At 51.4% G+C, this 27,864-nt stretch overlaps 14 protein-coding genes across 14 annotated transcripts; 5 read left to right on the top strand and 9 right to left on the bottom strand.

Annotated features, from left to right (window-relative positions):
- Positions 1-17: 17 nt before the first annotated feature.
- Positions 18-879, top strand: M438DRAFT_341302 (uncharacterized protein). The gene is made up of 2 exons (XM_029904468.1): positions 18-221; positions 284-879. Exons 1-2 carry the CDS (start codon positions 162-164, stop codon positions 683-685), a joined length of 462 nt encoding a protein of 153 aa, XP_029765750.1. The 5' UTR covers positions 18-161; the 3' UTR covers positions 686-879.
- Positions 880-994: 115 nt separating this feature from the next.
- Positions 995-2,668, top strand: M438DRAFT_9139 (acid protease). The gene is made up of 3 exons (XM_029910391.1): positions 995-1,190; positions 1,249-1,746; positions 1,799-2,668. Exons 2-3 carry the CDS (start codon positions 1,362-1,364, stop codon positions 2,626-2,628), a joined length of 1,215 nt encoding a protein of 404 aa, XP_029765749.1. The 5' UTR covers positions 995-1,190; positions 1,249-1,361; the 3' UTR covers positions 2,629-2,668.
- Positions 2,669-3,396: 728 nt separating this feature from the next.
- Positions 3,397-4,835, bottom strand: M438DRAFT_330554 (uncharacterized protein; the record flags this gene model as incomplete). Its single annotated transcript, XM_029903334.1, has 2 exons — positions 3,397-4,497; positions 4,662-4,835. The coding sequence occupies 2 exons, from the start codon at positions 4,833-4,835 to the stop codon at positions 3,397-3,399; spliced, it is 1,275 nt and encodes a 424-aa protein (XP_029765748.1).
- A 5,264-nt stretch (positions 4,836-10,099) lies between these two features.
- M438DRAFT_350956 (uncharacterized protein) lies at positions 10,100-11,785 on the bottom strand (the record flags this gene model as incomplete). The annotated part of the gene is made up of 3 exons (XM_029906683.1): positions 10,100-10,224; positions 10,273-10,387; positions 10,439-11,785. 3 exons carry the CDS (start codon positions 11,783-11,785, stop codon positions 10,100-10,102), a joined length of 1,587 nt encoding a protein of 528 aa, XP_029765747.1.
- Positions 11,786-12,155: 370 nt separating this feature from the next.
- Positions 12,156-13,467, bottom strand: M438DRAFT_263701 (acid protease; the record flags this gene model as incomplete). The annotated part of the gene is made up of 2 exons (XM_029899901.1): positions 12,156-13,123; positions 13,212-13,467. 2 exons carry the CDS (start codon positions 13,465-13,467, stop codon positions 12,156-12,158), a joined length of 1,224 nt encoding a protein of 407 aa, XP_029765746.1.
- Positions 13,468-14,761: 1,294 nt separating this feature from the next.
- M438DRAFT_370720 (MFS general substrate transporter) lies at positions 14,762-16,134 on the bottom strand (the record flags this gene model as incomplete). The annotated part of the gene is made up of 2 exons (XM_029908208.1): positions 14,762-15,997; positions 16,054-16,134. 2 exons carry the CDS (start codon positions 16,132-16,134, stop codon positions 14,762-14,764), a joined length of 1,317 nt encoding a protein of 438 aa, XP_029765745.1.
- Positions 16,135-16,509: 375 nt separating this feature from the next.
- On the bottom strand, positions 16,510-17,692 carry M438DRAFT_263637 (DNA repair protein; the record flags this gene model as incomplete). Its single annotated transcript, XM_029899897.1, has 2 exons — positions 16,510-17,544; positions 17,597-17,692. 2 exons carry the CDS (start codon positions 17,690-17,692, stop codon positions 16,510-16,512), a joined length of 1,131 nt encoding a protein of 376 aa, XP_029765744.1.
- Positions 17,693-18,158: 466 nt separating this feature from the next.
- Positions 18,159-19,616, bottom strand: M438DRAFT_341296 (uncharacterized protein). Its single transcript, XM_029904467.1, has 4 exons — positions 19,381-19,616; positions 19,236-19,328; positions 18,756-19,045; positions 18,159-18,701 (listed from the first exon to the last, which is right to left on the bottom strand). Exons 1-4 carry the CDS (start codon positions 19,438-19,440, stop codon positions 18,176-18,178), a joined length of 969 nt encoding a protein of 322 aa, XP_029765743.1. The 5' UTR covers positions 19,441-19,616; the 3' UTR covers positions 18,159-18,175.
- A 1,962-nt stretch (positions 19,617-21,578) lies between these two features.
- M438DRAFT_262605 (Arabinanase/levansucrase/invertase) lies at positions 21,579-22,657 on the top strand (the record flags this gene model as incomplete). The annotated part of the gene is made up of 2 exons (XM_029899831.1): positions 21,579-21,929; positions 21,983-22,657. 2 exons carry the CDS (start codon positions 21,579-21,581, stop codon positions 22,655-22,657), a joined length of 1,026 nt encoding a protein of 341 aa, XP_029765742.1.
- Positions 22,658-23,168: 511 nt separating this feature from the next.
- On the bottom strand, positions 23,169-23,900 carry M438DRAFT_350952 (imidazole glycerol phosphate dehydratase; the record flags this gene model as incomplete). The annotated part of the gene is made up of 2 exons (XM_029906682.1): positions 23,169-23,531; positions 23,589-23,900. 2 exons carry the CDS (start codon positions 23,898-23,900, stop codon positions 23,169-23,171), a joined length of 675 nt encoding a protein of 224 aa, XP_029765741.1.
- Positions 23,901-24,110: 210 nt separating this feature from the next.
- M438DRAFT_361033 (DNA-directed RNA polymerase I and III 14 KDA polypeptide) lies at positions 24,111-24,718 on the top strand (the record flags this gene model as incomplete). Its single annotated transcript, XM_029907480.1, has 4 exons — positions 24,111-24,209; positions 24,324-24,415; positions 24,468-24,544; positions 24,597-24,718. The coding sequence occupies 4 exons, from the start codon at positions 24,111-24,113 to the stop codon at positions 24,716-24,718; spliced, it is 390 nt and encodes a 129-aa protein (XP_029765740.1).
- A 124-nt stretch (positions 24,719-24,842) lies between these two features.
- Positions 24,843-25,444, bottom strand: M438DRAFT_330546 (NADH dehydrogenase, alpha subcomplex, subunit 6; the record flags this gene model as incomplete). Its single annotated transcript, XM_029903333.1, has 5 exons — positions 24,843-24,854; positions 24,914-25,021; positions 25,078-25,224; positions 25,281-25,342; positions 25,405-25,444. 5 exons carry the CDS (start codon positions 25,442-25,444, stop codon positions 24,843-24,845), a joined length of 369 nt encoding a protein of 122 aa, XP_029765739.1.
- A 256-nt stretch (positions 25,445-25,700) lies between these two features.
- Positions 25,701-26,322, top strand: M438DRAFT_263279 (G10 protein; the record flags this gene model as incomplete). Its single annotated transcript, XM_029899876.1, has 3 exons — positions 25,701-25,872; positions 25,995-26,125; positions 26,179-26,322. 3 exons carry the CDS (start codon positions 25,701-25,703, stop codon positions 26,320-26,322), a joined length of 447 nt encoding a protein of 148 aa, XP_029765738.1.
- Positions 26,323-26,685: 363 nt separating this feature from the next.
- M438DRAFT_263280 (dihydrodipicolinate synthase) lies at positions 26,686-27,636 on the bottom strand (the record flags this gene model as incomplete). Its single annotated transcript, XM_029899877.1, has 1 exon — positions 26,686-27,636. One exon carries the CDS (start codon positions 27,634-27,636, stop codon positions 26,686-26,688), a length of 951 nt encoding a protein of 316 aa, XP_029765737.1.
- Positions 27,637-27,864: the final 228 nt, after the last annotated feature.

Below are 27,864 nucleotides of genomic sequence, written 5' to 3'. Positions count from 1 at the left end.
GAAGTGTGGGGGAGAACGAGTTGCGCACGGACTGACGTAGCCAGAGTAGGACGGCCACGACGGCGTGGAGAAGGAAGAAGGAAGGCAGTTTGGCAGATGCAATTGCACAAGCTGTGAAGAGACAAAGGCATCGGTCACGACTATCTTGAGCAGATCCAGAAATGCCATCCACAATCGCAGCTTGCAAGTTCATAGGCACAACGAGTCTGGGCCTCTTCACGGTAAGCTTGACAGGACGCTCTCTGGGCCAACCTGAGGCTCAATCAACTGACTTGGACTGCAGGGCGTCTCGTACTCGCTGGCCGCCTTGTCTATACCATCTCTGCTGGCCCTCCCCTCGGCAAAGCCCGCCCAGCATGTCTTTATCTCGTTGAAACAATCTGCTTCGCTACACCTACGCTCTCTCGCCGCCGTCTCTTTCCTCACCTTGAACCTCGCCTACGCACTCTCGCCAGCTCGTGCCAGACACCCGTACCTGCTCTGGACATCTTTGGTTGCAGGCCTTGCCGCTGCCTCGGACCTTGTCCCCGGCCAGTCTCTTCTTTCCCAAGACCAAGACGACGTCAATGGCGAAACGGTCGAAAGGGCCGTCAGGGCTTCGCAGAGGCTTGAGCAAGCGAGGGCCGCTGTTGGCTTGCTAGGCTTTACAATGGCTCTTGTTGGAATCTGGGGCGATGGTGCTTGACGCGGTGCTTCATGTCTTCTGTCACGACCGCTTGCAAGGACCTCCATCATATCGTAGCCCCCAGCATCCAAGTTCTTGTAAGCTTTGGGACGAAATGTACGCATCATTCATCCATCTGCGTATGCAGAGAAGCCTGTATCGATTCCACCATTTCAACCTTCGAACATCACCACCGTATGAATCAACACCATTGCAAAATCCAATCTTTCTCTTCTTCCTCTTCTTCTTCTTCTTCTTCTTCTTCTTCTTCTTCTTCTTCTTCTTCCACACTCGCTGCTGAGTCCATCGCCTTTTGGCTGCACGAGCGCACGATATCTTTTGAATCAAAGTCGTTGCCGGTGAGAGTGCGTCAGCGACTCCTTTTCAGAAAGCGACCGTGCCGATCTCAAAGAATCCTGCAGCTTTGCAGCTTCGTCGCCTCTGGACAACGAACCAACGACTTCTTCGACAAACCACCTCAGGTTCAAGAAGTTGAGTCAATGAGCTCATTCTTGACACCGGTCGAGCAAGTTTTGTGCCCTTATACGTCGTATGACTATCCACTGTGACTAATGTTCTGACAGGTAAGTAGTATTCAAGGAAGGACAGATCATCTGTAGTTTTTTCTCTTTCTACAAAGTTCTCCGTATCTCACAACTACCAACCACCACCTACCAACCACCAACTACTGCTTGTAATGCAGTTTTTCACGGCATTTGTGTTGTGCGTGTCTGTATTGCTCTTGCACATCGAAGTAGCAGCAGTAGCAGCTACAGGTACCCAAGTCATCGAGATCGCTTTAACGGATACATTAGGCGGCGAGGTTGGATGGGCGTACTATGCCAATATCTCGGTCGGTACTCCCGGCCAAGTTCAGTCAGCTCTAGTCGATACCGGCAGTAGCGACACAATCTTCCCCGACTCGACTGCTACTGCTTGTAGGACTAAGGGCGGTTGCGCTACTACTTTTGTCATCGAAGAGTCCCCCGATTATAAGGTAGTCATTCCTGGTGGGCTTTCGGTTGGATACACAGACCACTCTAAGATGGAAGGTGACTATTCTCTAGACAGGGTACACATAGGTATGTCAAACGAAAGCTTACAAATCTATCGCGAAACTAATAAGATCTGCAGGCGATATCTCGATCACAAACGCTCGAATTGGGGTTGCAAAGGTGGTGGAGGATCCCACTGGTATAAAAACTGCAATCCTGGGCCTCGGCTACCCTAGTAACGAAGGTCAAAACACATCTGATCAACCGTACTGCTCGACCCTTCTCCAAGCGCTCGTCGAATCTGGAGAAATTGAGTCGCGTTTGTATGGTATTTATCTTAGCCAGCGGGATCACGTCCAGGATGGCTCAATCACTTTTGGTGGCATCGATACCGAAAAGTTCAAGGGTCCGTTGACCACTCTCAACTGCCCGCGCGATAATGGGATCACTACGAAGCTGGAGTTGAAACTCGACAATGTCAAGGCATACCTCCAAGACGGGAGCAGCCAGGAGCTCATACGCTCTGCTAGTGACGAATCACATTCTGTCGATATGGATGCCGGAGCTTCTGCCTGGCGTGTATCAGAACCCGTGTACAGGAAAATTCTCATGCTAGCGGGAGGAAACGATCAGAGACCTTGCAAGGAAGTGGTCCGTGGTGCAACCTACTTCCAGCTTACCTTTTCTGGTTATGGTTCTACAAACACTGCTACCTTGAATGTCGACATGGCCGACCTGTTCAGCCCATACGCAGGTACTTGTCAACTAGCAGTGACCGTTGATAGCTCCGGTGAGACCCTAGGCGTAGGACACCATGTGATGAGAGCAGGCTACTGGGTGTTCGATCTCGATAATGGCCAGATATCCGTGGCGCAGGCGAACCTAGAAGCGAGCTCTTCCAACGTAGTTAAAGTCCAGAAAGGAGCAGGCGGTCTAAGCAAGGCGATCGGTCGCAAGACGGAGGTTTAGGAACGCTCGACTATTTGATCATGATATATCTTCCGAAGCCAATCTTCCAATAATGCTTGTTGTCTTGAAAATCTGTGGCAAATCGAGGCATTGTGAGTGTTGAAGAAATACCAAGACCGGGTGTAGACGTCAAAAAGACAAGACAAGACAAGACAAGACAAGACAAGACAAGACAAGACAAGACAAGACAAGACAAGACAAGACAAGACAAGACAAGACAAGAGATACGACAAGACAAGAGACACGACAAGAGACACGACAAGAGACACGACAAGAGACACGACAAGAGACACGACAAGAGACACGACAAGACAAGAGACACTGATGAGTAAAGAAACAAGTCATTGATTGACAACACTGCCTGGTGGTAATAAAAGCTGGCAGCGTAATAACAGATGCTGAGCATCGAAGTGCAAAAACCTCCTCCCAATGATAACAAGTGCTGAGCAGCAAGGTGAAAAGCAAGCAAACCCTTCCGATGATAACAGATGCTGAGCAACAAGGTGTAAAGAAAACAGAACCGTCCGATGATAACAAGTGCTAAGCAGCATGGTGACGATGATGATGAGAAACTGCTCGATGATGACAGAAGCAAGGCAGTAGGGTGATGATGATGATGAAAAGGAGAAGCAGTAGTGAGCCCAGCACAAGAGAGGGCAGTAAACACCTGAGCTCTGGAAGATGAACCGGCGATGATGTTGAGAGACAAGTCGATGTGTCAATGGTCATGACTCAAGTCCAACCACTGTGGTGCAGTCGATGAACAACTCAGTACAAGGTGGAAACCTCAACGTCGCAAACACTGTAGGTGCTGCTGAAAGGGATCGTGTGAGACTGGATGTGCGTGACGACGCGGAAGTGAGTGGCGAGGTGAGTAGAGACGCTGGTCTCGGTGGTGACGTGGGAGGAAGCGGTGGTGCTGAAGCGGACATCAGTCGTGAGAGTGCAACCGACAGTGACGGTGGTGACAGAGGTGGGGTTGACAGACTCGGCGATGACAGTGGAGGTGGTGTCTTCGACCTTGGCCTGAGGAGTGTTGTCGATGAACTCATCGAGCAGGTCGTCGCAGATCCACTTGACTGAATGGCCAGCCATGAGGTGAGAGTCGTTCTGCTGCAGGTTGACATCATGGCAGACGTTGAGCCCGGCGGTGTCGTAGAGATCGACGACGTAGACAGGGTTGACCTTGCACTTGTGGTCGGTGTAGGCCAGGAGTGCGCAGCGATGAGGGTGCTTCTGCTTGCGGAAGTCGACCTGGGCACGGATGGATCTGAAGCCGTTGTTGAAGTGCTGGCAGTCGTCATGGTTGAAGCTCTCGGACTTGCGCTTGTTGGGAGAGTTGCAGTCCTCGTTGTCGGCAGGCCAGACCTTGACTCTGCCCTTGACGCCCTTGTCCATGGTGTTGGAGACATCTCTGGTGATGATAGAGGCCGAGTTGTCGTAGTCGTCGAGCCACTTCTGCTTGATGGCGGAGTCACAAACCCAGCGGACAGAGTAGTACATGTCATCTTCATCGACTTCGTGGCAAGCGTCCTCGTCGTGGCTGAGCATCTGGACGATCAAACCGTCGTCTTGGCAGGTCATGTCGGTGAAGGCGACGAGAGCACAATCCTTGGCGGCAATGGTAGAGTCCTTGCCGAGCACGACTCTGGCCTTGAGAGTGTGGAAGCCATCATCGTAGGTGTGGCACACGTTGTGCTTGACCTTTTGGCGGTGGCCGAAGTTGGCGTTGAGGCAGTCCTTGGCGATGGCACCGCGGACGTAGATGCGGTCATGTTCGTGTTTGTGATGGGAGCTGTCGACGGTGGTGTCGATAGCGGACAAGTTCTGGGAGATTGCTCCAACCACGAGAGTGGAGACGGCAAGAACCTTCGTGACAGTCAGCAAGTGCACAAAAGAGGTGTGTCGATGGATGGGAGATGATGATGATGAATGAGGATGATGGATGAAGATGATGGACGTCGACTGATCATGCACGACGACGATGGTCGACGGCAATGATCACGACGGCGCCATCGAGAGTGAGTACGTACGGTGGTGAGCTTCATCTTGAACGCGTCAATGAGCTGATAGAAGTGTTGATGCAAGGCAGAAAGTAGTTGTTGGTGTTGAGGTGAGAGACGCAGAAGCAGAAGCAGACGCAGAGAAGTGAGGTAGGCAGAATTCTGGTCAGCTGACGGAGCTTCGCGTCGGAAAGAGCAAGGCATTCTGTTGGGCTGCTGCCTGAGGGTTCTTTCCCTCACTCTCTGCCAGCTTCGCGTTGACGCGCGGTGCCCCCGAATCCCGTGGTGGTGCTTTCCCTGAGGCAAACACTCGCCCGCAGCCAGCTGTTGCAAAGCACGGTGTTTGTTGAACTCGTGCCGTTGACCAAGGAGAGCATGAAGAAGGAAGCTTGAAGATCACAGCTCTCACTGGACTATCACCCGTCTCATAAACTTATTGTGCCTTGTGACAGCTAGTTGAAGAGGCTGAGATTGTACATGAGAGTGACGCACGATACACCTGAATGTGGCCGGTTGATCATGATAATTCTTCCCCTCGAACGTGATTGTCGCGCACCAGCTGTCGCAAAGCACGGTGTTTCTTGTACTCATGCCGTTGACCAAGGAGAGCATGAAGAAGGAAGCTTGAAGATTTGAAGCTCTCATTGGAATATTGCTTGTGCTCTGGAAGTATTGTGCCTTTTGACAGCTGGTTGAAGAGGCTGAGATTGTACATGAGATGACCTTTCAGAGTGACACACGATATATCTGAATGTGACCGGTTGATCGTGATAGTACTCTCCCTCGAACAGGACACTACCGCGCACCAGCTGCCGAAAGGCACGGTGTATTTCGAAATCGCATCGTTGTCCAAGGAGAGCATGGAAGTTTACAGCTCTCACTGGACCAACGCACGTATCTGAAAGCACTGTGCCTTTTGACAGCTGTTTGACGAGGCTAAGATTGTACACGAGATGAATTTGCAGAGGGACGAGCGATACATCTGGATCTGGTCGGTTGATCGTGATAGTACTCTCCGTCGAACAGGACTACCGCGCACCAGCTGCCGAAAGGCACGGTATATTTTGAAATCGCGTCGTTGTCCAAGGAGAGCATGAAAGTTTACAGCTCTCACTGGGCCAACGTGACAGCGCTTTGACGAGGCTGACATGTTACATGAGATGACTTTTCGAAGTGACGCATAATACCCCTGAATTTGGCGATTGACCGTGATGGTGCTTTCCCATGGACGAGACTGTCGCGCACCAACCAACTAATCAAAAGCGCAGTGTTGTTTTTCGAACTCGTGTCGTCTTTCAAGGAGAGCCTGAAAGTTTACAGCTTTCACTGGACTGACGCACATATCTGAAAAGCACTGTGCCTTTTGACGATAGCGGAGTGGGGAGGCTGAGACAGTACACGAGATGGCTTTTCAGAGCGACGCACGATACCCCTGAATATGGTCTTGACTAGTCGTAATAGTGCCTTGATAGGACCGTCGTACCAGTACTGTCGAAAGACACGGTATCTTTCAACCCGTGTCATCTTTCAAGGAGAGCATGAAGATTTGAACATCCCATTGGACAAGCGTACACATCTAGAACGCATTACGCATTTTGATAGCTAGTCAGGAAGGTTGAGATGATACAGAGACGGCTTTTCCAAGGTGACGCACGATCCGCCTGAGTTCGGTCGCCTGTCGACTGATCGTGATGGTGCTTTGCGACGAACAGAAGCGTCGTGCAACCAACTTTCAAATGGCAACTACCTTTCGAAGTTGAATCACAATTCACGGAGAGCACGGAGACTTGAAGCTCTAACAGGTCGACTGTACAGGTCCAAAACGCATCGTGTCTTTTGGTAGCTGCTCACGGAGGTCGAGGTGCTTGAGACGAATTCGAAGTCGAAGCGCGGTGCGAATCTGATCACGATTGGGCTTTCCTCTGAACAGGGCCTGCCATGCAAGCGACTGCCATAATGTTTGCAGACCCTTTTTGAACTCGTACGATGGAACAGTGAGAGAGCGTGGAAGCTACGAGTCTCACTGGACACCTGCCTGGCCCAGGCATCATCGTGCTTTCTGATAGCTGCGTTTTGGAAGGTAGTTACTCGGCCGAGAACGTTGTGATAAGATCTTCGCCTTGACGCGCGGACGTGCGTGGTACTTTCCCTTGAACAAGACCTGTCGCGCACACAGCTATCAAAAGGCATCGGCGTCATCAGCCTTGATGGCACCTGACTCGCCTACCAGCGAGTGTCTGAAGACGATACAGCGATTCCACCCGTGACGCCATAGGGTGTCACGAAGCACGACGCTGTTCAATATGCTCAGCTGTCCAGAGCGCATTGAGGTTGTCGCTCTCATTGGGTAACTGTTCAGACCTAAGAGGATGAGACGACGATATCGTGGCTATATTCGCGTGCTTTACAGCTCTTTGATAAGGGCAAAAAAATTCACGACTACCGGTGGATGGTCACACAAAAGCATCCTGCCTTTGGATAGCTGGTTCGTGGGGTCCTTGGAAGGTGAGACATTGGCTTTGACCCCTTTGTGACGTGCAGCTTGCGAGTATGTAAGCCCGGGAGAACGATGAACGAGATTCTCAGCTAATCTTGACTGCCGACGAACCGAGACGAGCAAGGATGCGCGTCCTCTCAGAGGTTTATGGTCAAGCACAATTGGCTCTACGTCGAGGAAGCAATTCGGAAAAGCTCCTCATACACGCATCCGGGCTTTAGGCGTGATAATTTGCTGCCTTCATTGGCAGTATTCCGGAGGTCGAGATGATGCTTTTCGCAAGCGAAACATGTCACGCAGCCGAACATTGAAAGGCACGTTGCTTTCGATGACTTCTACATGCCCACTGAGAGCAAGAAAGGTACTGCGACTCTAAATACTCTGTGGATTGACGTGCAAAGGCCAATGTCATCTTGCGTATGGCCAATTCGAGCGGGGTCCAAGAGATCAGACATGGCGCGAAGCCCAGTCGTGGATTCGACATGCCTTCCACCCGCGCTTCAGCTTTTTCGACGCTTGCAATTGTGTCGGTTCAGCGTTGACAGACGGGAACATCAAGCTTGTATCCAGGTTTCCACTGAATGTAGTACGCCAGCCTTGTTCACGACAAAAGCGACTGCGCGGAGTAGTGTCAGGAGAAGATAGCTTTGTTGCCGTGCCATGTCAGTTCCAGAGCCAGCTGCCTCATCTAGAACAGAGCAAGGCGGTAAACCTGACCATGTGAATCAATAGGCCTGCGAGTTTCCGCCGTCGTTGACCTGGAGCAGGAAGACACCGTGCCGACCTCATCACTGGCTTACGCAGCGAGAATCGTCTTCCGAGCAGTCATTTCCTAAAAGCCAAGCCGCCGTCTTCGGCACCACAATGGACTGCTTTCACGAGAAACAACATGCCGGCGCTTCTCACTCGCGCCGATCCTATCTCCCGCCAGAGGCTTTTGGTAGTCACCGTCAAGTCTGCGTATCTCGAGGGAGAAGGAGAACGTGTCACAAAGAACACCCGCCTCGAGCACCGACTTTGCCCTCGCACCCATCGCATCGCCGACCCTGATGCTTGCCTGGGAGAAAACCTCGCCGCTCATGGCCCGTGCACTTGGCCCTCTTGCCCAAGAGCATCTGGCTGCCTTCCGAAGAAACCACACGACTGTCTCATGCGCCGTTCTTTGTGATATCGTGAATAAAGTGGAGCCCATGGGAGCATTGCTTGCAGAAGAGGGACCCACACTACAGCTCGGGTATGGTTCTGAAATATGGTCTTCAGGCCTAGCAAGTCTTGACACGCTTCTCGGCGATGCAATTATGTAGCTCGAGCCTGTTAATCCAAGGACTACACGAAACCATATTTGACGTCCCAATTTAGCATCTAGTAACTCCGCTTAAATGGCTCATGTGTCAGGGTAATCGTAAATCATAACAAAACACACCAGATGATTCGATCTAGAGATCCCGCACGGAGAATCAGGCAAGCAGCTCCCATTCGCCTACTCCCATAGTTGTAGGCATATGGCAATCAACTTGAACCAGGCGTGTGTCCTTTGAGAGATCAACAGATGAGCCTCGGCGTTAGACAAATCCTTAGTTTGGCGCGTGTCTCTGCACTTGCAGCTAGGACCGCGAGATGTCGGAGGAGAGTTTCGAGCTTCTAGGTCCGTCGCATAACCAGCTATCAAGAAGCATTGCATCCTCTGACAGCTGGTTCGAGAACATAGGGGACCTAAACTGGGTCTTTCGTCAAGCTATTTCTCTCTCGGCAGAACGCGCGTAGAAGGGCAGAATTGCTCATCGAGAGTCGTAGATGTGTGCTCTCTCCAAACACTCGCACCAACCTGAAAAGCATCGCGTAGTTTGGCAGCCGATGTGCAAGGACGACAAAGAAGATTTGCGTCATGATTTGCGCTCTGGCGAATAGCTTTTTGGATCTCGAAAGCGTCGTGCAAATTAATGGCCTTCGTTCGCTGAGCGTAGCTGTGTCTTCATGCTCCCCGGAGCAATCCTCTGACAACATGGTCCATTCTTACAGCCCGTGCCTTGTTAAAGCGCGCTTTCCGATGTTTTCGGGCTGATCCGGGCACTCTCAGAAACATGTGCATGCCAATAGCCTCTCCGCGGGATCCAGTGATGGGAAGGTCAAGCGAATGTGGTAAATGACTACTCTTGGTAGGCAATTCCGCCCACTGAGGAGCGTTTAATTATATGGCCCATTTGCGAGGTTCCCCCATATGGAGACAGAGCAACTGCAGCTTAGGAGCAATTACGCCGACTCCGAGCACGCCCATGCCAGTAACACGGCCATGAGAAGACACTGTGTCTATGAGGTATTTGGAGGGTTCAATTAGAGGATGCATAAGAAATGCTCTCCAGAAATTTGCTCCGCTAGACCCAAGATACTGTGCGTTTTCACGATTGGCGGGAGAATGCCATGCGAGGGGGAAGTTAGGATCCTTGATAGTCGTGCAGAGAGTGGGTAGAATCGCGATTCGCGGTGGTCAATGGTCGAACGTATCGCGCGCCTCAACGACCAGGAGAGTAAAGAACTTCAAGAGTCTCAAAGCCCATTCGTCGTGAGCAGCCATGAAGAGATCGGATGTTTTGATGTTTCGAGTTTGGTGCACTGTCCAAGAGCAGCATGTAGCGCATAGCAAGTCTTTTACCGTGAATGCTGTCTTGATCACCTTGGAGACTTGATATGGCAGCTAGACACAGATACACCTGGGAAGCTGCATATCAATTCCTGGTGGTTGCCTTTTTCTTCTACAGTCAGCTCGGATTACGAAATCGACATGCTACAATGAGACCAAGACCTTCAAACATGTCTCAGAATCGAAACATGGCCGGGAAGTCAAAGACGCAAGATAGAAAGCAGATTTCATAAGGGGTATCTTAAGCACGCTAAACAAAGGACGTGACAACATGATAGAGGGAACAGCGACTTTGAGGGCCGTGCCATCTATTCAGTTTCCCAAGGACCGACATCAGGACTGAGGAAACCATGGACCTTGTTGGCCGGCAAACATGTTGTGAGCAGGAATGGTCGAAGCGCTGGCCGCGGGAGTCTGGTTCACACGAAATACACCACGCCCATTCTGCGTGGGTTGTACTTGGAAAACGTTAGAGACTGAGACTTTAGGACATGGCGCTGACGTACCTTGAATCCAGCGCGAGTCAGGAACGGGTGCCTTGTCAAACCTCAGGATTGAAGGGTAGTTGCAAACAGTCCCCCGAAGCTGACAGGAGTCACAGACAGGTTGTCTGCCATCACACTATCAACGATGTCAGTATCAAAGCTAGGTACACGAGATGTATGAGCGAACCTGGGTTTGCGCAGCCTTGCACTTGAAGCACGGCACAGCGAGCTTTGAGAAACGGCCAACATCAGGCGGCTGAGGTTGTTGGTAGGAATGGGCAAAGCTGGGACGGCTTGCGAGCGGGGTGTAGTGTCCATGAACAATGTTGGACGAGGTGGAGACAGGAGCTGAAGATGGTGTCTGCCAAAGTGAGGGGGGGTGTTGTGGCGATGGATGAGCTTGAGGCTCGTGAACACTAGACGGAACATCAGACGGAGTCATGGACTGCTGGAGGATCTCGACCAAAGACATGGGGCGTTCTGGTTGCTCTGCCAGCTGGAGAGGCTGAATCTTTTGACGCTTTGGACGCGGCTGAGTGTTGGTGTCCTTGGTCTTTCGAGGTGGCTTTGTTACGATCGGAGCTTCTGTAGGATCAGAGTAGGGCCGGAAGACTGAGTGGTCAATGTCGTCGAGAATGAAGGCGCCGTCATGGGTGTCCTCGTCTGCAAAGGATAGCAAGCTGGCATCAGGGGTGGTTTCCGAGACGGAGGGGTGCGTGGCAGACTTTCGTTTCGAGTCTTTGCGTGGAGGTGGACGTCTCTCTGCAACCGTCTTGTGGATTGCGTGATGCTTATAGACAACCTCGACAGACTGGCGGAGAGCAGAGAACTTGACGGCAATCTGACCCTTGCAATCGTAGGTTGGCTTGCGGACACCGCGGGTGTTGGCGCCAGGACGACGGGTTGCGGCATTGGTAGCACGGAAGCCGTTGGCGTGTCTGTCTTTGTTCTCGAGCGAGTCGAGACAGGTGTATGAGTAGCGGTAGCCGTTGTCGTCTTTGCTGGACCAGTTGTTGTTGAAGCAGTACTTGAAGCCATCGAGGTGCTGGATCTGCTGGACGATGCCCTTGGCTGCCGCGCGCTGCCACATCTGTCGCTGCTTGAGGTCGTCGATGTTTACCAGTTCCAGCACCGCCTTGTATGCCAGCTGCTGCTCTTGATTTTGGTCTTGCTCCTGCTCCTGCTCTGCTTGTCCAGGAGCGATGGCGCCGACATTGTGACCGGCGAGATCCAGGTCATCGCCGAAGCCGTCAAAGGGCACATAGCTGGCGCGTCGCTGAGGGTATGTCGCGTCGGCGGGGGACTTGAGAGGCAGGGCGGCATCGGTCGACAAGGTCATAGCACACGAGACATATTGCGGGAGGGCGTCGGCGGTCGTGGCATTGTCCATGTACTGGCGTAGGGCGGTTTTGAGGTCGTCGAGTGAGTCGAATACCGTGTCCAAATTGGTGTAGTCCTTGCGAGGCCGGTGCGGTCGCCGAGTCTTGGGCTGTTGTTGCGCCTGTCCGGACGCCGGTACCGTCAATCCTTCCATGCTACAATTCAGTACAAAATATGAGTCGATCCCTGCCAGCTCGTCGCATTCATTAGAGCAAAATCGGCCTCACATCCAACGCCATCTCGACTTCGACCGCATTCCCCGCTATCCACGCTTGCCTCTAGCCCGATCGGGTCTGTCTGTATCGTAACGTTCCCTCACTTCTACTCACACTGATGGTCTTACTTCTCTCTCTTTCAGGTTGGCTTGAATGCCTCCATGCCTTAGAACAGTTTCCAAATGTCACAATCAACAACGCGCGGTCAGTGTGTATCACGAACGTAGGCATGTCAAAGAAAAAGCTACATTCGGGCATTTATCTAAATACTACTGTGTATCAGCTACTGATACTGTTGGCAGTCAACCATCAACGGCCAAATTGCCCCTCGACATGGTTTGTCTGGTGCTCGGCTTTGAGGCCATCAAACGCATTCTTTAGACCATCGGGCCCCGCTTCGACCTGCACTACGTTCGAGGAGTTCGCCGCGAAATCGGCCTGTGCAATGGAGATCTGGCCGTTGTCAAGGTCGAAAACAAAGTAACCAGTCCTTGTGACAACGTTTCCTATGGCTATACCACCCTCTTGGTCAAGGCCCTCTGGTGATCCGTAATCTCTCACTATCAGCTCGCAGAGCGCTTGACCAACATCATTGGTCTTAGCACTCCCGTCTTGATTTAGTCTTGGGATGAAGAGGTCGGCCATTTCAAGGTCAAGAGTTACAGTGTTGGGTCCGTTGCCAGAAAGTGTGAGCTGTATGTGAGGTGCGTCGATGCCGCCACGGTCCAGATCATCGCAAGGCTTCTCGAGCCATTCACGTTCCGTTTTCGTATCGTTGGCTTCAAATGCCCCTGCGGCCTCAGTAATCTTCTCATAGACGTCCGTCGGTACGTTCCAGTTAAGACTTCCGGTGTCCAACAAGACGGGATAGGGCTTTTGCCCCGTAGGTCGCATAAGACTTTGGCTACCTCCTTTGCTAGATTGCACCGTGACTTCCTCGAGATTCAGGTAAAAGTCCTTGACCGTGTCGTTATCTGCCAAGCAATTGAGAGTGGTCAAAGGACCTCTGAATTTGTCGACGTCAATGCCGCCGAAGATGATAGAGCCACGTTTGCCCAGCTCGTTGAGGTGGAGACTGAATAGACGTGAGGCAATAACACCCGTGTGAACGAGTGTTTCAATAAACGTGGGAGGGTATGATTGCTCGTCAGGTTCGACTGCCTCGTTACCAGCCAAATTGCTGGAGTAGCCAAGTCCCATGATTCCAAAGTTGACGCCAGTAAAGTCTTTGGTGTAGTAGGCAAGCCCCAGTTGAGCGTCATTCATCGGGACATCGCCTGTAGAACGTAAGAAATGGAGACAACATAGGGTGTTCATAATGAATGAGTAACTCGGACTTTACTAGTTCCAAAGCTCAACACATACCAATTTGGGTAACATCATTGACATAGTCACCAACTTTCCGAGAGTAGTCGCCGTACGTTATGCTCAATCCGTCGGGAGTGACGGTGCCAAAGGTTGACGACTTCACGGGATCGAACGTACCACCTGCGCACCCCCAAATAGTGATGCAGGCAGAAGCGTTCGATGCAGTGACGATGAGGTCGCTACTACCAGTATCGATCATAACCGACTGCATTTGACCAGGGGTGCCAACCAGAATGTCGAGAAAGTAAGCCATGCCATTTTCGGTTACGTATTTGCCATTCAAGTCAATCTCGACAGTGCCATTGCCGGCAAGAGCTCTACCGGCTGTGGATAATGTCTGGAAGTCATACTTTTCGCTGCCTGTTGCCTCGGCAAGTAAAGACAAGGTGAACAGATACAATGTGACAAATCCAGACTTTTTCATTGTTTGATAGATGGCGGGTGGGATTAGTCGGGTGGGTAAGAGTCGGAGTTGAAGAGTTCAACAAGGAAAGCGAAGATGATATATAATACTTACTCCCGCATTGCTACTCATTCATGTCAGATCCATGACTCACTGTGGAGTAATGAAATCAATCTGGTCCATATGTTGCTCTTCATGCGGCGAAACCAACCATGGGCCAAATACCTCATTTCCTGGGTATGAGGGCGTTGTTGCAGAAGTCGGTTTTTGCTTGCCTCTCCATGCAAACTTCTGAACGAGGGGTGTTCGGTTCGTTTTTGAGCCTCTCGGAGGTAGTCACAATTATTCAGTCAAACTCGAGTTGAGGAAGGCGTTCGGCCCGTCAAGTTGTATAGGTGACTATAACAGCAATGTTGTGGCTTGATTCTGAAGCATTCATGTCGCTCGGAACCAGCATAACCTTTTGGGCGATTCGAAAGGCCTTTTTGGTAAGGGAGTCAATGAAAATCTTGAATCTCAAATGAATCGAGCCGAAGCCCTTTCCTGCTCAAATTTGTTGTTGCGAACCGAATGACTTGCCCATCTTCGACTCATAACTACTTCCGAATCAGCATCAGCCACCCAAGCAACAACATCGGGTCTTGGAAGAAAACGATAGCTGTGTACTTCGTGAGCTTTGTACGCTGATTCAGGCGATAGGCTGCATTTATCATGACGCCTATGTTTATCCTGTTTTGTCCTTGGGTAAAAATATTGCTTTCGGCTGTTCTTCGTAGCGCAGCAAATTCTAATTGCCGCAGACAAGAAAGAACCCTCGAGAATGGGAAGGGGGAAAAAAAGAGAACTGCCTCGAGGGAGAATCGAACTCCCATCTAAGGATTGCCCAAGCCGTGCTTGGTCATTTCGATGACCGATATGAGACCTTCGTACTAGCCGTTATACTATCGAGGCTTGTGATTGGTCGAAATTCTGGCTTTGATGACCATATTTTTCGGACCAATTGCGATGGGTCAGCGCACGTAAAGATCCTGGGATTCTATCATCATGGAAACTCAGAGATGGAGCTCCCCTCATGTAACGTAGCTAGAGAATTTTTAAATTCCGACGGATATGATAGAAGATGTTCATTGTGATGGTTATGGGCTCAGGCTTGTATGGGCTTACGCAGACCACCAAATGCAAGCGCGACAACTCCGAGCATGCCTGTAGCACCTACAGCATATGCGACGTCACGACCAGCCCACCAATACAGGGAGCAGAAAGAAAGAGGACCAAGAGTGCGGCCTATTTGGCCAAAAGACCTGTGATTCCCAAGTTTGTTGCCGCGCTCAGACGCATCTGCTTCGAAACTGCTCAGGCTGTTAAGACCGGTCACAACAGTGGCGCTGGTTACGGCGAGCAAAGCAGCGGCACCGTAGAGTTGAGCCTCGGTGGTCAGACGAGCAAGAAGGATGAAAGCGAAAAGGCATGATACGACACCCAACTGAACCACACGAAGAGGGTGCAAACGACGAGTCACAGTACCCTGAAGTACAGAAGCAATGATACCAATGAAGCCGAGGAGGCGACCGGTGTGTTTGCTGCCGTAGTTGAAAAGATCATAGGTCATGAAAGGCAGTGAAAACTCCATGCCGCTGAAAAAGAGGATAAAAGCCAGATGGGTGAAGTTGAGCAGAGCATGCGAGTTTGTGCGTCGAGCTGTTGTTTTCTTGAAATCATCCGTCTTCTTCTCTTTCCTGGAGGTGGAGCTGACGATGTGGGTCTCTGGCAGGTAAAAGTAGAGGTATAGAGTCTCGGTGACGATGAGGAAGAGCGAAAAGCCTGCCGCAGTAGCAAAGGGGTTGCTCTGGACGATGGTGACGGTGGAGAGGGCAGCACCCAGGGCAGGGCCGAAGGTAAAGGCGATACTGAAGCAAGCGCCAACGAGAGCCATGGTGGCACCACGCTGCTTGTCGTCGCTGATGTCGGTAGCAATCGCCATGGCCAATTGGACGTTACCCTCGCTCAATCCACCAACGACGCGGCTGGCGAGGAAAGTGCGGAAGTCGGTCGCAGCGACCCAGAGAGCGACACTCAGGATGTTTCCGACCATGCTCCACAGCAGAGCAGTACGACGGCCATAGCGATCAGACAGGCGGCCGATGACGGGCGATGCAATGGCCTGGCAGAAGGAAAAGAGCGAGCCCAGTGCTCCGCCTAGCAGGACGATGTCGTACCGATCGTTGATTGGCTTGGCGAAGGTGTTCTTGTATGCATTGAGGAGGCCCAGAACACGCGAGAGAAGTGTCGGGCTCGACGATGATGAAGTGACGGATACATCTACGGCGCGGTAGAACTCGAGAAGCTTGGGAAACAGAGGGAGGATAAAGGTGAAGGAGATCTGGCATCATGTTCAGTATCGTGTTCGAGGATTAGGCAATGTGTTGCTCGACTTACCAGGTCAAGCAGCAGAGAAATGAAGAGCACCTTGAGCACTTGTTTGCGCCTCTCGGGTGTCACTGCCGCTGCTTGCGACATTATAAGTCAATCGGGAAGGGGGACGGGCTTTGGCGCGACTCCCTGCTGTGCTTGGACTGGACAGTCTCTGCTCGTTGTGTGTCGCGGAGGAAGCTGAGCTGTTGTTGATGTATGATGCGAAGGAATGCTCGGGTGAAGAAAATAGGCCTCTAGACTTTCAGGCCATTGACAAATAGAGGGTGCTTATGACCAGCTGTTCCAGCTGTTTCAACTGATCGTCATGGCACAATGCAGCCACGCAGAAGCGCGCCTCGGTTGACGTCGATCATGCACCTCTCTGCCCTTCAAATCCAATCACTCTGCCAGAGAACTTGTACAATCGTACTCGTCGTATTACGTCAAGGGTATCATGACTGCTACAGCTGTATCCGTCGCTCAAAACTCCAGTTCCTCGACCTCCATGCCACACTCGACACAGGTCTTGACCGTCGCTCCTGTCTCGGGATTCTCGACGGCTCGACCCCATTCATGTTCGTGCTTTGAGCCCCAAAGCTTGTCTCCGAAGTTTCCTCCCTCAACCCCCGCCTTTTGGCGCTTGTACGCATCCACTCGCGTCCTCCTTTTCAGGTCGTTGAGCTTGCTCTTGAATTTGACCTCCTTTCTGCGCTTGGCCTCGCCCTGTCTCTTCTCGAACTCCTCGTCCAATGCTTCCGGGCTGCCCCATTTCTTGTCTGAGAAGGCGTATTCTTCCACCTGGTAGCGCAGATACAACATCATGTTGTTCCATGTTGACTTGTGAGGGTTCGGCTTCTCCAACCGTGGCAAGAGTTGTTCGTCTTTGAGCTCCGGATCCGTAAGCAGATAGTCTTCTCGTGCTTCCGTTTTGGTGAGCAGGCTGTATTTGTCGGGAAACTTGTCCTGGCACGCCTTGCACACTTGGCACCCAAACACGTCGTCCCATTTCCAATCGATCTCCAACGTATCACACTCTCTGCATTTCTTTTGCTCCTTCGCGGCACCTAGAGCACTGAGCCCGGGTTCATAGGGTCCAGCTCTTTCGTTCTTCAACTTCTTGATCAACTGCGCCTTCTCCCATTCCTTCAGTGTCATGTTCGCGGGCTTTTGCTCTTGATTGGGTGTGTGCAACGCTCTGTTGTGTGGATCGTCCTCGGCCGTCAAGAATCCTCCTTTGGTATCCGTCATTTTGCTGAAATCATATTCGACGAACTTTTGGAACTTTTTGGCTGGCTCGATTCCAGAGTCGCGGGCGGGTTTACTGAAGCCATCCTTGTCGCCGGATGGTGTTTGTCTTGCATCGCGTTGATTGGGCTGAACGGAAGAGCCTGACACAACAACGTGCGGTCGCTTTTGTCCTGCGACAAATCCTGAGGGCGTGCGGCTTGGGTATGCTTCTTGGTTCGAGGCGCGTTGTTGTGATCGCAAGGCTTTTGCTTTGAGTCGTGCTTCTTCCTATTTACAGTATTAGTTGGTGAATACCGAGGAAGTGTGCATGTCTACCAACCATGCGGCGAATCTTTTCCGGCGTCATTGGTGATCGCGGTATTGAACCCGGTCGAGCTGTTCTCGGTGGCGTCGCCGCCCTCGAAGCGTCCGCCATCTTGTGTTCGGCTGCTGTGTCGTTAGGCTCAGCAACGACTGTGTTGGCCCAATCTAGCGAGTATCAAAAGTGAGGTGAGTGAGTGCTGTGGTTGTGGTTGTCTTGGTTGTCTTGGTTGTCTTCGAGGCGACAACACAAACAGTATGAACTATGGATTTCGAGAAAGCGGTGACATCATCTGGGGAAGGTTCAAGAGCAGGGTCATGCCAGTAACCACGTTGAGAACCGCCGTCTTCCTCCCACATCATCACACTAGGACAGCTGATGGTTGCAAACGTGTAGGGAATGGTCACATCATACCAAAGAAGCTCACGGGTTTGCGAAGTATCCTACTTGTGATCCATGGTGACCATTGTACCAAGTAGGTTCATCTGCTCAGTTCTGTGCGGACTGCGAAGGGTATGTGATCGGGATCATTACTCAAGAAGCAGTAAAGCAGACCTGCCGACCGCTTGTCTATCGTGATACGCACAACTACACAAACTAACCAATATGAGTACGAACAGTCGGCGGTGGCGTGACCTCTTCTAATTCTAGCTGCTCGATATGCCCGTTTGCCCAATCCTTCCCGTTTATACTGCTGTCGTCGTAGTTTCTGATCCTGCTCTCATAATGCTCGTGCTGAGTGACAGTCGTGTGAACGGTGATCGGCTCTGTAGATCCTCTCTCGGCATTGTCGTGTGTATCCACGTAGCTCGCAACCCTCCTAAGTCTGTAGTCCTTCATCTTATCCAAAGCCGTTTTGAAGTCGTCGAGGATCACTGTGTCAGTCATGCATTTGAAGACGAAACTCAGCTTCCAGAATGGATTGATTCCGTCTGCGTTTTTACTAGGAATTACGTGGGTTACGCTGAGAATGTCGACGAAGAGGAACAAGACGGAGAGAGTCATCACGACCAGGAGGACACCGAAACGAGGCGAGATGCGTACAAGCTCGACAAAGCCGAAGTCGTAGCGTTTCTTGATGTTGTAAACCAGGTTGAGAATTGTAAAGATCCACCATGGGTCCCTATCGTTGCAGGTTAGATTGTGCAAGAGAGCAAGAGCTGGGTTATCGGCATACCTGAACAGTGCTTCGAATGGCCTAAGATGTTCGAAGACCTTGTGATTGATGTTATTGAAATAGAGGAAGTTCGCTGCAATCTCGGCTACCCAATAAGGCTGCACCACGATGACAGTGCCGATGTATATCAAAGACATCTTCCGGCTAAGAAAAGGCTTGTTCTTCATCCATGAGATGACGTTATGTAGACTCCAGCTGACATTGAGAAACAAAGCTCCAACTGATTCATACCATCCGTAGTAGGGCGGATCTAGGAAGATGAATGTTCCTTGGAAGAGGCCGAAAATCAACTGTCAGGTCTGTCGTGTCAGTGGAAAGTCTTGTGAGGCAGCAAGGCGAGCGCAAGGATAGTCATCGCTATGTTGCAACATGCCGCGAGCCGCGATCTGTGCCACCGCGATGGGACCGAGAGTTGCAGGGACAAGGCTCGGGGAAACATGGAGAAGAGAATGCGGGGGCTGTATGCTTGGGTATACGGACCTCTATAAGGATGAGATGGTGGAGTACAACTCGTTTTCGCATGTTTGCGATTGTGATACACGCCATAGTCATCAGACTGCCAAACATAAGGCCCTGGGCATATGGTCAGCGCCCCTGTCTATTCGACCTCGATATTCTCACTCACCTGAGCCCACGCCTCTAGTGTCAAGCCATGCGGATCGCTTGGTTTCTCGACGAGACCCATATCTACCGTTCCAAATTGTAAGACGCGGCGGAAAGACTACGAAGTAGTGTGGTAGTAGTTGATGAGTAGAAGACCCTAGCGGAGATTCCTGATATGATTTGTGAACTCTCAAGAAAGACAAAGGAAAAAGTTGGGACTGGCGAGGGCCGGAACAAGCGCATGTCAAGAATATAAAACCAGACGAGCTACGATGCTTTGCAAGCAATAGGATCCCTCCACCGGAAGGATGGTGAGGGCAGCGTGAGGAATATTGACTAACCCGTGTGAACCTCTACGCGTGGACCACGAAACGACCATGTCAAAGGAGATCTTTCTCCATGATACCCCATCTGGAGAGGGCCAACGGCCGCCCTGCGGAATAGCGGATGATGCTATTGGATAGTTGGTTCGGCACTGACTATTTGAGGCTGAAGTCTCGTGGACTAACTAAACCACGGACAGCGAAGGCGCCTTGCGACGCCGTAGAATTAGATGTACAAGTAAGCGACGTACGTACGTTTCGCGAGCAGACTCTGGGCGCGGTGCGAATTGGGTTTGACACGAGGCAGACCGTGGCCGCAGTCGAGTCAGGGTACGACCGTGTCGATTCCTGGACAAGCGCCATCTCGCGTTTCTAGTGGCCTTCCATGCCAACTCTGTCGAGTCTCTCCTGTTGGCGAGCTTTACCAACCACCCAACAGTAGTTGTTGATTTGTCCCCGATTTGCTTGTCCACTTAGCGGCCTAAGCCTTCGTCCAATCTACTTTGAAAGATCATATAACTGTGCAAACCGTGCTACATTGCCACGTACATCGTGATTGTGGAGGTCGGCAGAGAGCTCCGAGAACCGGCAACCGGGACCGATCAAAGCAAGGTCTGATGGGCCTAGACTTGAACACATCTAATGATCACCGCCAGCTCGTGACCTGGAATAATCCAACACATGAAAGGACTCGATACGACGGCCGAACTCGCTCTTGCGATTCGGTAAGAGCGTGACGCATATTTCACATATCTGCTATCAGGATCCGCGCCCTTTCTTGCCTGGAGTGATTTTGTCGTTCAATCTGTGTATGTTTACGGCACTGAGGTTGTATAGATCCGGCTAAGTACAGACGGTCCATTATTCGCGCATCCGCATTATTCCACTTATCTCATAAGATGAGTAGCACTCCGTTTTCCAACTTGACTCTTCCTTTCAACTGTGAACACGCAGATGTTGCTTGCTGCACGTAAGACCTTGGACATCTCCTTGTTCAGCGGCTGAATATATGTTGCCCCAGTTGTCGTTATACAAATAAGATCTGATGTGATGCCCCATCGGCTAACAGGTAAGGATCACATCCCCTCCAAGCCTTAAAATTTGTGGCTTTGCCATGCACGCCTGGACATTCCTCACGAATGGCTCTCTCATCGTATCTAATGTACGAGAAACCTAGGGCGGTAGATTGCACGTGAAAGCCGACTCACGTCCACCTCAAAGGATTTGTATCGTATCGAGTCTCCGTACTGCATCAACCAAGGGCTTGGCTTCCAGCCACTCCCACCACTGAATCATTTCCCACTCCTTCCTCCGTGCTTTGATCCCGCATGGGACTCGGAAGACGACACCTTGTAGACGATTCCGATCCCGGACTAAAGTGTCGTGATGTTGGCTGAGAACATTTGGGCCCTTTAGCCACAACACAACCCACGAGGAATGTCGAAACTTTGGACCCAAGCCTATCAGATGTGACAATGTGTTGGCCCATCTACTGTACTCTACATGGAAGAGTACATGCAGATTTTTTCTGCCAAATCGCACAACCTTGGCTAAGTATTGTTCCCAGTAGGACTTGAGGAAAATGTACTGTACGGAGAGCGGTCTGATGATCAGTGCACGCTGTGGCTTCTGATACGTCCGCAGACATCCTTCATGACTTCTTGATAATTTGCTTCGAGAAAATGGCTCGGGTCAGAACAGGTTATCTCCCTTTTTCAATCACAGAAAAGCTGTAACCTCCAGACGTTTCTCAGCCCCAGCAAGACAACAGTCGGTCCCTCCTTCAACGGCCGACCGTTTGTCTTAATATTCGCCGTTTTAGAAGTATTTGTGTGGACCTGGCCCCCATTCATTGCTGACCAGTTCCAACTTTTTGCGCCAACTGAATCGTGCTGATATGTTCCGAAGCTCGGCGTATGTTCTGTTATTGCTGTACACGGTAGTCAGTCTTGTCAGATGTGATCCGTTCAATGATCAAATATCGCTGTCGAAGCGAACGACAATTGGTCTCGCTATCACGGCAAACTTTCCGGATCCCAGCATCATCAAAGTCAATGGTACTTGGTATGCATTTGCTACACATACCCGAGGAACCGACATCAAAATCCAAGTTGCTCGATCCCCGGACTTCGAGAATTGGTCGATAATCAGGAACGTCGATGGTTCGCAGTTTGATGCGCTTCCTGTACTTCCTGCATGGGTGCGGATGGCGAACTACTTGACCTGGGCTCCAGATGTCCAACAACTCGTAAGTCTTCTGTCCTAGCAGATTGATAAAGGATAACTGACTCCAGTACCCAGGATGATGGGTCGTTTATCATGTACTATTCGGCCACTGCAGCGGCCAGACCAGACGGATCAAAACACTGCGTTGGGGCTGCTACTTCACCAACAATTCTCGGACCGTATACGGGGTTGGCAGATGCACTTTTCTGTCCGCTTTCCAGAGGAGGAGCCATTGATGCTTCAGGATTCAAGGATAGGAACGGTAAACGATACGTTTTGTACAAGACTGACGGCAACGCTGTTGGGAATGGTGGCGCGTGTGGGAATACTGTTTTCCCAATCGTTGGTACACCTTTGATGCTTCAACCTGTGGCTGCGGACGGTCATACTTTCACTGGCAATGCTGTCGCACTTCTAGACAATAACGGTCTTGCGGACCAAGGCATTTTGGAGGCTCCAGTCTTGACTCGCTCTCGAGCTGGTGTCTACTTTCTCTTTTTCAGCAGTGGTTGCTTTGCTACATCAGGATACACGGTGTCTTATGCAACTGCGAGCAACCTTACAGGGCCATACACACGTGCAGATGGCCCGCTGTTCAGGACTGGTGATGGCAACGGACTCAAGGCTCCTGGTGGCATGTCAGTATGGGGCGATAACAGACACATGGTGCTTCATGCGAATTATGGAAACGGTCGCGCCATGTATACCACGTTCATAGCACTGAAGGGAACAGAAGTCATTACCATGTGAGAGAATACAATCTCGACACATTATGAGCTCCTCTGTCCAGCCGTGCCAATCAGACACTCGAGTGGGCAAAAATACTAGTCAGCCGAACGAAAGCACAGAGCCCTTTTCAGAGACGAACAAGATTAAGACTTGCATGAGCCGAGCTTTGGGTTCTGCTTCAGACGTCGGTTCGGTATACGCGGGCCCAACAAAAGTTCCCACGACTTCACACGATGGGAGATTGACGTCGTCTCGACTCTTAGTTTTACATTCGATGAACCACGCCAAGTAGTTTCGGATCAATGGACTGCTCTACCTTTGTATCCTTGTAGACTGGATAAGGATGCACGATAAAATAGCAGGAGTTGGCGAGACAAGTTCGAGATGGCGGAGTAGGGAATGATTTGGTCAGCCTGTTTATAGTACTTATTCCTGTCCCTAGACACGACGAACTTGATTTCTCCTGTATGATTTTGCGCTACGGTGAAGTTGTGTACCGGAGCACCAAATGAGCAGTTCAGAAACGCAATATCTAGAAAAGAACACCCTTAGTGCTAGGGATTTCACCCTCGCGGCCAACGACCGGTGTGCTGGCCATCCTGATGGCAACAGCAAGGGCCTTGAAGGCACTCTCAGCCTTGTGGTGGTCATTGTCACCTCTGATAACGTCGACGTGCATGGTGACGCCAGAACCTTGGGAGAAACTTTGCAGACAGTGAGGCAGCATCTCTGTGCTCAAGTCGCCAATTTTCTCACGGCGGAGCTTCAGGTCGCTGACACAGAAGGGGCGGTTGGAGAGGTCGACGACGGCACGGGCGAGGGCTTCGTCGAGCGGTGCGTATGCATATCCGAAACGGGCGAGGCCGGCGGTTGACTTGAGAGCAGACTTGAATGCCTGGCTTGCTATCAGCTTGCTGTGTCTGTCGGCTTTTTTCTTGTGCCCTCAACGAACCTGGCCCATGGCAATAAAGACGTCCTCGGCAGTGTGGTGGTCGTCAATGTGGAGGTCACCACGGCATCTGAGCTTCAGACTCCAGCCCGAGTGCTTCGCAAGGGCGTGGATCATATGGTCCAGGAAGCCAATGCCAGTGTCGATGTCGATTGTCTGCGACTTTGAAGCTTGAGCAGCGTGTGACTTGTCGGCGCCATTGTTGTCGGATGTAATGTTCTCCAGCGAGCCGCCGTCAAGGTTGAGAGACAATTGGATCTTGGTTTCGTTGGTGTCGCGGTTGATGACCGCACTGCGTACTTGATTGTCAGACATGTTGGGTATGTATGTGTGGATTGTAATCGATTGGTTCCATGTGAAATGACGAATGAGTCGGACAATATTTCAGACTCAGCCGATGGTCAGCGACGCTCGGAGATGGAAGATCGATAAGATAATTGCCTTGGCGGCAAACTTCTTCCGCCTACGACAGTGCCATCTATATCGCGACATTTACCTCTGCGCAAACACATAATCAAAACAGACATGTCTACCAACGGAGATCACGAGATGGCTGATGCTGTTGCCGGTGCTGATATTGGAAGTGCTGAGATTGAGATCGTTGAGCCACAGCGTATCAGAGTCGTAAGTATTTTTCATACTTTCTCTCCGAAGCAATCTTTTCTTCGCCTTGTTCTTTTCGGGAAAAGGCGATCGATAATACCACGAGCGGGAACAAGCATTTCTGACAACAAACAGCTACCTGGATCTACCGACACTGCTGCTTCATTCGAATTCACAAAGGAGGACCACACTCTGGGCAATGCTTTGCGATACATTATCATGAAGAAGTGAGATATGACTTTTCATGTTTGCAGCATCAGATACTCATACAAAACGTAGCCCTGACGTCGAGTTCTGTGGTTACTCAATACCGCACCCTTCGGAAGCAAAGATGAACTTGCGCATCCAGACTTGGGGTAGGGACAGATCACATTTTGTTCGGATGTCCGACTGCTAACATATGTACAGACGAAGTCAATGTCTATGATGTCCTCGAGAAGGGCCTCAACGATCTAATGGACCTCTGCGATGTGGTGGTTGACAAGTTCACCGTATCAAGAGACGCCTTCAACGCCAGCAAGACGTCGTAATGTGGACAGAAGCATGCATTTTACAGGCGTTGTTTGTGGCATATGAGAAAAATGGGTTGCGGTTTACAATGGTATCATTACAGGAAGGCTGGGGAAATCAAAAGGCGCATGATTGTTTTGTTGTCTAGTTGCGTCCCTAAAGGTAGAGTCAATACAAGAGATTGGCATATGATGTTGGTGCGGTGCATTTCGTACCTCGAGAAAACCTTGGATGAAGTTCTTGGGGAGAGCAGCCTTGGGGTCTTCCTCGGCGCGGAAGTACTTGAGGACGTGAGTGAGCTGCTTCCAGAAGTTGAGGGTTTCCTGGGTAGACACAAGGTCAATATGTGTATTTTGTGGACGAGCAAGTGACGGCGCACCTGGTATTCTTGGTGAGAGTTAAACAAGAGGACGTCAACAGTCTTCAGTTGCTGGACGTAGCGGTGTCTCTCGAACTCTTGTCTCATCTTTGTGCGGATGGCCGAGACGGGCATGTTGAGCGAGTACATTTGCTGTATCTCGGGGGCCTGAGGTCGGTTAGGGCGGTATTCCAGAGGCAAGTATTTCTGTGAAGCTATCATACAGCGCGAACCCACTCGCGGTAGGACTTCAGGACTCTCTTCTGAGCATCGTTCCAGTTGACGGCTGTAGACGGCGGAGTCAGCGAATCGGCGGCGCATGGGGGAGAGCGAGGATATGTGGCGTACACGAGCGCGTCCTTTGGGCAAGGTAGGTAGGATTGATCATTGTGTGGGATTGGTGTAGACAGAAGCGGAGTGGGACAATCGAGAGCTTCTGCTTGAGGAGGAGGAGGAGGAGGCACAACCACCCACCCGCCGGCCCGCATCGAGAGGCCGACCAGCGACCGTCAGCAAGCCTTGGCGTTGTCGCGCGTCACTCGCCGTCTCGCTCGTCGCCTTTCACCTTCAGCGCTGCACACCCCGTGCCATTTACCACCTGTCGCCAGCCTTTTGTCGCGTCCTCGCAGACACAATCTCCCAACATGCCTCCGATCCGCAGCTCCAGAAATCGCAAGCCGCCGCCAGATGGCTTCGAGGATATCGAAGACACCCTTCTCGAATTCTCAAACAAACTCAAGGACGCCGAAAACGCCTCGCACGAAGGCAAGAAGAAGCACGAGATGGTGTGGCCAGTCTTCCAGATCACTCATCAGCGTACGTGAGCCACATGACATCCAGGTCCGTCTTTGGTTTCTTGGCCTTCTGCTCCGTCAAGTCCCAAACCCGCTTTGCGCCAACTCGACTCGCCTGCGCTCCATGCTGACTTGGCTATCCAGGCTCCAAATACATCTACGACCTCTACTACGAAAAGGAGGCCATCTCAAAACAGCTGTACGAATGGCTGCTGAAGAACAACTATGCCGACAAGAACCTGATCGCAAAGTGGAAGAAGCAGGGTTACGAGAAGGTATCCAACCTCTGCACCTCTTCCTGTCTGACTTCTGCTAACTTCTCGTCAAGCTCTGCTGCCTCCGATGCATCCAGACCAAGGAGACCAACTTCAACAGCACTTGCATCTGTCGTGTGCCCCGAAAGCAGCTCAAGGAAGACCAAGTCATTCAATGCGTGAATTGTGGATGCAGAGGATGCGGAAGCAGTGATTGAGGGACTCCACCACACCAGTCGCTGCGAATAGCGCCACACCACCCAACACCTCCTGCCCGAGCCACTTCGCCCTACACAACACATTCGGCTACGGGTTGGCCCATCCGTGGAGCAGTATTCATATCCGTACACGAGCAGCAGCTCCGCCACACACTGGTGTGCTGCTTGTTAAGAAAGAGGCCCCGCTGCACAAGATGGAACGTCCAATACCACCGGTCAACTACACTGAATGGTCATGGCTGGGACGATTCGCTGGACATCACTAATGAGAAACGAGACTTGATATTCTAATCTATTTCCAGCTCTTGTTATGAGGAGTATTCCTGGTCCAGACGATGTACTAAATCAAACGCTTGCTATGATCTAACCTTCCAATTTGCTCATCTCGGCCATGGTGTCGCGAATCTTCGTCTGCACTGCTTCTCCCGCTGGTGGATATGGCTGGCGAGGTCGCAACTTGGCTTCCGCATCTTTGATGCCAGCTTTGGGAGCCGAGAATATGCTTGTCGCATACTTGGTACTAGCAATCCCTGCCTTGCAAGGCTCCTCCGCCAGACTGGCCACCCGATGCAACTTCAAGGCTTCCTCGTGATGTCCCTCGGTCCAAAGCTTATAGATCTGGCTCAGTGTCTTGGGAAACACGTTTGCAAACGCCGCAATACATCCAGCGCTGCCAACACTCAATCCACCAATCAAAAAGTCCGATTGACCACCGTAGACACTGAAGCGAGAAGCGGGCAGTTGGGCGGCCAGCCTTGTGATCTTGCCCACACTCCCGCAGGTCAACTTCACGCCAACGATGTTTTCGTGCGCAGTTGCCAGCTCTGAGATGAGGGAAGACGACAGGTCAACACCGTTGCATACACCTGGAAAGTTGTAGAGCACAATTGGCAGCGTCGAAGCTTCTGCAATCTGAGCGTAAAACCTCCGGACCACGACTTCAGTGGTCGCAGGACCGAAGTATCCAGGTGGCAGGACAAGCGCGTAGTCTGCTCCTGCATCGGCGGCATCGGCGATGTACTCCAGTACCTGCTTCGTCGAATGGCCACCCACGCCTGCCATGATGGGATACTGGGGTCCCACAGCGTCGCGTGCGCATTTCAATAGCGAAGCCCGCTCGGTGCGTGTGAGGAGGAATGTTTCGGCGTTCGTGCCGAGGACCACAAGTCCAGCGAGTCCAGTTTGTGACAAGTAGTTGTAGTATGCCTGTTGTGACTCGAGGTCGAGCTCGTCTGTGCCTGGCTCGAAGAAAGTGACTGCTGGAACCCAAACTCCTGGAGCCGGGATCTTAGAACTGCTGCCGTTCGGATGCATGGCTATGATTTCTTTGTCCAGCTCTCGTGTCTTGTTTTCCATGATCAGAAAGTGTCAAATAAATTGTACTGCCTCATCGCTCATTTTATATATGAACATTTACCCCGCAGCATTGCTTGCCCTATCCCGCTCTTGCATCCCCGAGTGGAGGAGGAACCTGGCAGATCAGCGTGAACGGCCAAGACAGGGCGGCTATCGTCGGCCTTGAACTTTATAGAAACCCCCCAA

The sequence above is a fragment of the Aureobasidium pullulans genome (assembly GCF_000721785.1).
Source record: "Aureobasidium pullulans EXF-150 unplaced genomic scaffold scaffold_1, whole genome shotgun sequence".
In the NCBI taxonomy this organism is placed as follows: domain Eukaryota; kingdom Fungi; phylum Ascomycota; class Dothideomycetes; order Dothideales; family Saccotheciaceae; genus Aureobasidium; species Aureobasidium pullulans.
This window is presented reverse-complemented; position numbering and strand designations above follow the sequence as displayed.